The following is a 6,000-nucleotide window of genomic DNA, read 5'->3' on the forward strand; positions in this document are numbered from 1 at the left end:
CCAGCCAGGGCTTTGAGCTTCCTCAGTGTGGTTGGTGCCCCGATATGAGCCCAGGCAACCCATCCTTCCTGTGCGGTGGAGCTGCTCCATCTGTGGCCTCAAGACAAGAAAGGAACCAGCAGCCTTGGCCTTGCACTTTGGCATATCTGCTTTGCCCACTCGGGAGCTCCATTTGCTGAAGGTGGAGAAGAAATTCTTCCCCCTTTGTCCATACTCCGCAGGGTAAGCCTACCGCTTTTATGTCCCCAACTTTACATTTCTTTATTCATTCGTTCACCATATATTTATTAAGTACTTTTAAAGTGCCCGGCCCACCCCGGGCTCTGAGGACCAGGAGTGCCTGGGTCACAACTGCCTCAGGCTGGCATGGGCGACCATGAACCTCAGCCAGGGTCAGGGAAGGTGACATCCAGGCAGGGCCCGGAGGGGTGGACGACAGCCAGGAGGGCGCTCGGCCCAGCCACACACATTCATGAGCGGCCTTAAGTCTGGAGTGTGGTGGCACTGAGAGAAAGCTGTGTTCACCAGGCGACTCCAACTTCACAGCCCCGTCCTGCACACATGGCCTTTAGTGTGCTGAGGCACTTCTTTGAAAGAAATCCTGGAGTCGACATTTATATTGTGTTTGTTTATGTCACAAGCATTAATTTGTTCAATATACATATTTAAACCACGCTGCAATTTTTATTCTCGCATCTAGGCCTTTCTTTTATATACACTAAGGTCCCAAAATGGAGGGAGTGCTTTGAGAGGCCCTGCCCCTGCACCAGGTCCTGTGAGGAAGGGTGTCCCCAGCCCCGAGCAGCAGGTACACCGGCACAGAGGCCCTGCTGTGCACGCACACATGGCCGACTGCAGCACAACAGGTTGGCTGCATTTTGCAGGGTGAGGCAGGCCTGGGAGGGAGGCTGTCTGGAGAGCAGGAAGACCTGGATGGGGGGCCTTGAAGTCCAGGTGAAGGAGTGTGGAGCCTTTCCAGGCAAGGCTTCTCAGCAAGGGCGTTCAGGGTCAGATTTGGGATCTCTCTTGCCAAATGTTCCTTTTGTTCTCTATAAGAAGCCCAGTTCTCCTAAGGATTGGTGAGATTCCTCAGGGGGTGGCAGTAGGTGGGAGGGGGGGTCACAGGTGGCAGTGAGGTCACTTCTAAAGCTTCAGACCAGAATAAAGAAATCTTGCTGCCCCAAAGGCAGACAGACCTGAACCTGAAGAGTGTCTGAGACAAGCCTTTGGACAACACCCCCTGCTGGGTCTCAGTCCCCTGTCCCCCTAGCGCTGGGCACATGGCAGCCACAGGATTGGCTCGTCCATCCATCCATCCATCGAACAGATATGGACTAAGCACCTCCAATACTGCACACTTGTAATCTAAGCACTGGCAATGCCACCAAACAAGGAGAGGAGGCTCCTGGTTTCATGGGAGCCCGCAGTTTGGATGGGGGACACCGACAACATATGAATAAACAACAAAGAGGGGCATTGCTATAAAGAAAAGAAAGTGAAGAGGGGACACAGGCAGTTACACTGAGATCACGGAGGAAGTGACATTCGAGCTGAGACCTGGGTGCCAAGAAATAGAGGCTCAGGGAAAGTTTGCAAGTCAAAGCTACTCTTTCGTTTTTTTTTTTTGCTCTCTTCCTGTACTGTCCTGTAGGGAGGAGGTCACTCTGCAGCCCACACCTGAGGAGTGGGGAATTACGCGCCACCTCCTTGAGGGCAGAGTTTTCACGGAAATTATTTGGAACTCTGCTGAGGAAATGTATCTACTCTTCAATTTTTATGCATTTTTACCAGTATTTTAACGCTTACGCTTGCACTTTGGAGAAATTCAAGAGCTCCACTGGCATTTCTAAGAACCTAGAAATAGTTTATTTCAGTTACCAAAATGTAGGAAATTAGCAAGGCATTAAATTGGACGGTAGGAAAAGAGACTGTTTTTATCTTTTCTATTGTCAATACACATTAAGAAGATTTGAGAAATACCCCTAACAGAAGAGCCTCTCCCATCACCCTGTTCAGAGATGCCTGTTAGTCACATTCAATGTATTATTTTTAATTTGTCTCTTGTGCACAGTTTTTACAGATTATACTGTCTATGTAATTTTGTTTCCTGTTTCTTCCCACCTTTTTTCTTTTGCTTTCTATCATATCAAAAACATTTCTATGTTGCTATACAGACTTCATAACTCTCCTTTTTCAATAGCTGCTAAATCACCATGCCCTCTCCTCCCCCACCCTGCTACCAAACTTAGCATGATACCTGGCCCATAGTTGCGTTTAGAAATTAGTTGTTAAATAAAGAATATACAACAAAATAATCATTCTTTTGTTTTAGAAACATAGGTTATTTCAGTTTTCTTGATTCCAAATAATACTGAGACAAACAGATTATTCCCTTAGGATAGCATCCCGCAGTGGAATTAATGGACCAACAAGGCCAAAACTTTTCAAGATAAATGCACCAAACCAGAAATCTCCCTCCCCTTCCCCACTGAACCACCGGCAATTGTGCCCAGGGTAATAATTTACAATTGATTAAAGAGTTTGCGGGGTGTGTTTTTTTCCCCCATCCTCACCCACCCACCCCACTCCGCCGCCCTCTCCCCCTCCCCTCCTGCCAAAAAGGGGGGAAATTATCTGAGAAGGTGAAGATGTTCTCAGACAATCATATTAACATATTCCAACAATTGCAATTTGCAAAATAGTAATCACAACTCCCGGGATCTGGGAGGCATTAATCAAAGCTGCAGGTTTAATTCCATTTTAAATATTGATGAAATGTGCTTCGGCAGCCTCACCCTGGCGTGGCGGGGCCAGGGGAGCCTCGCGCAGCAAGAAGGAGGTGGAGGGAGGGTTGGTGAGCAGCTGCCTGGAGGGGAGGCATCTGTGATTCAAATTGGTGGCTGTGCCGCCAGGTAGAGAGCGAGAGGGGTAGTGAAGAGGCTGTTAAGTCCATTGCTGTCAATTTGTAACGATCAGGGAGGGGCCTGAGGGCTGGTTTAGCACAATAAACCCAGTTTGTCTGGTTTCAGGGGTTAGCACTGAAGAGCTTGCAGCTGCACTGATTCGAATAGCCCAGAGACTTCAGAACTGTAATTATCAACCAGGCTGCTCGCGGTGTGGCAAAAGTGGGCTTCACCAGCGCTTAACTCCTTGTGTGCCGCCGCTGTCCCCGCCCCCCCCCCGGGTGGGGGTGGGGGGTGTTGACAGCCACACGTGGAGTCCCAGGCAGCCTCCCCAGGGGAAACTGAGGCCCACTGGCTGCTTAGGGAGGGCCTCAAAGGCCAGAGCCTGCCAGTCAGCAAGGCTCTTTCCTTAGGTCACATACAGAGAAATAGTGGGGAGGGGGCAGAGGAGGCTAGCTCTTCGGGGGCAGCCTCGCCTACCCTTATCACATCAGCCCTGGGGTGGGCAGGCTGGCTCTGGAGTCTGATGCACCTTGGTTTGAATTCCACTGGCTGTGGACGTGGGGCAAGGCTCGTCACCTCTGAAAAATGGGGGTAACCTCCCCTATCCTGCCGGGCTATCACAAAGACTCAATGAGATGGGTGTTTGTAAAGGATGGAGCGCACAGTAGGCTGTCAGTAAGCCCCCATTTCCCGGATCCTGGGCCTGGTGCTTTCGCAGAAGAGGAAGGGGGCAGGGGAGGGCAAGGCTTGGGCCGGCCCTCCAGGTTTGAGCTCTCAGGGAGTGCCCTTGTTCCCTGGCTACTGCCATTTGTCACTGAGGAGGATGGGTAGTCCCAGGCTCCCATCCCTTAGGTGGGAGGCAGGTAAGGAGAGGAGACAAGGCTGTTCCAGTGTTATAGCCCTGAGGAGAACTGCTTGAGGGCAGGGTTTTGGGCCAATTCTCTTTGTCCCCAGGACAAGACACCGAGGGGTGAGGGTGGGACAGCAGGCGGGTTGTGCGGTGCTGTGAAAAGACCCCAGGCTTCGCAGGGAGTCTTGGTGAATGAAGTGTGTGCACGGATCCACGACCCACCACCCAGGTCCTAGACATTCTCCCACAATCTGTGAAGGGGCGTGCCCAAGGGCGTTTGTCCCAGAGGCATTTCTGGTAACGGGAGGTGGGGGGGGGGGGGGAACCCTTGGATGTCCACCACCGGAAGGGTGGATAGTAAAACATCACAGAAGCCACCACAGAGTATTAGGCAGCAATAGGAAGCAAAGAGCTAGATGTACATTTAGCAACAAGAATAGATCTTGAAAACGTAGTGTTGAGTGAAAAAAACTAAGACACAATGAAACTCACAGCACAATGCCATTTATGGTGGTAAATTAAAGCCACATTGGTACACAAAACAACAGCACACACTTTACAGAGCGGCATGCGTTTTTAGGGACGTATATCCCAACACTAAAGTGGGTCTCTGTCGTGGTTGGGGGAGGGGTTGGGCATGGGCTTGAGGGATAATGGGGGGAGATCAGTCCCCAAAGGGCCTTCCCCGGGCCAGAGAGAGGGCTGTGGTGTGCTGGGGAATAAAGACTGGACTTCATTCTAAGGTTTAGAAAACAGCACAGCCTTTGCAGTCAGACAAACCAAGGCTCCCATTCTGGGTTCTCCCACGCACCAACCTGTGGCTGCAGACAAGTGACCTGACCTCTCCGAGCCTGCTTATTCACCTGCAGAATGGCAGGGTTACTGCTGTCAGGGGATCACGAGGGTTAAAGTAAGGGACACCAATGAGTGTAGGGCCCACAGGAACATCGGTTCCTCCTCTCTATTGCCCACTGAAAGGACGTGAGTCACCAGAAGTGTCAGGTTTTCCTGGGGAACCACAGGTTCTTAGAAGGGAACCCGGGGTTCCCTTCTCTGGGTTCTGGAAAAGCCAGAAAGGAAACAAAGCTCTGAAGGCTCGGGCAGCTGGCACTACCGGCAAGGCCTGGACTGGATGTTCTGGGGGAGTGCCCTCTGTGGGTGTCAGACTGGTCACATTCCCAAGCAAGCTGCTGTCTGGGTGCCTGTCAGGGTTGCCCAGCTCAGAGTGGCCAGAAGACCTCATGCCTGCCTCTATCAGCACCATCCACCATCTGCAAACCCCTTTGTGTTCAATTTCCCCAAGACCAGGCATTTGTAGGCAACCGGAGGACTGTTTTAATGAAAGATCTGTTCCTTCCTAGCACAGAGCTAAAGAGACTGACCACCAAGGCCACCCACCCCATGCTGGAATGCACTGCAGTCCCGAGACCCTGTCTGCGGGTCTCCCAGGGCAGAGAAGGCCCAGCAGACACCAGGCATGACCAGCTCTTCCTCTTTCCTTGCAGATGATGACGAGCACGAGTGGATCATCAAGACGTGTCGCAAGGGTTGGGACGAAATCGTGGGTCACCGACCCAAGCTGTGAGCTCTGCAGCTGCCCCCACGAGAGGTCTCCTCTACACCGCTGGCAGTGGCTGGCCCTGCGGGCAGCCTGCGGTTGCAGACCCTGACTTTCGACCCAGGAATAAAGCCTTTCTGCACTCAGTGGCCCCAAGCGTACTTTCTCGAGACCGTTTCTTAGAGAGGGGATCCTCATTTTACCAGCACCAAAATCACCTGGGCGGAAGTGCAAATTAGCTATTTCCGGGCTCCACTGTAGACATGCTGGTCAGAGTCTCTGGGAATAGGGTCTAGCGATGTGCACTCCCAGCTGCATTCCCTGATGCGCTCTTATTTCCCAGGTATTCCTCAACATCACCCCGAAGATCACATGTCAGCTGAAAACCAGAAGAGGAAGGGGTGGCACATTCCAGGGCCACACTTGGGCCACAGCATCCTGGATCTTTGCATAACTGTCCCTCCTTAGAGGCTGCTGCATTCAGCAGCCCACCCCACCCCCACTTTGTCCCTGGCTCACCAAGAGCTGCTAGAAGAAGGCAAGCCTGTGAAGGCTCTGACAAGGTCTGCAGGGGCAGGAAACTGACCCTCAAACCGGGGACCCAGAGTTGGCATGCTAGGCAGAGTTAGAAGTCAGAGGGCGGCCTGGGCACACTCAGCTGCACCAGGAGGGGTCCTGGGGGATTA

At 52.1% G+C, this 6,000-nt stretch overlaps 1 protein-coding gene across 1 annotated transcript in view; it reads left to right on the top strand.

Moving 5' to 3' along the window:
* Window positions 1-5,460, top strand: part of MORN5 (MORN repeat containing 5) — a 30,260-nt gene extending 24,800 nt beyond the window's left edge. The window contains exon 5 of the mRNA XM_043567495.1: window positions 5,262-5,460. Coding sequence (XP_043423430.1) covers window positions 5,262-5,341 — 80 coding nt within the window. The 3' untranslated portion in view covers window positions 5,342-5,460. The remainder of the gene's footprint in view (window positions 1-5,261) is intronic.
* Window positions 5,461-6,000: the final 540 nt, after the last annotated feature.

The sequence above is a fragment of the Prionailurus bengalensis genome, chromosome D4, assembly GCF_016509475.1.
Source record: "Prionailurus bengalensis isolate Pbe53 chromosome D4, Fcat_Pben_1.1_paternal_pri, whole genome shotgun sequence".
NCBI lineage: Eukaryota > Metazoa > Chordata > Mammalia > Carnivora > Felidae > Prionailurus > Prionailurus bengalensis.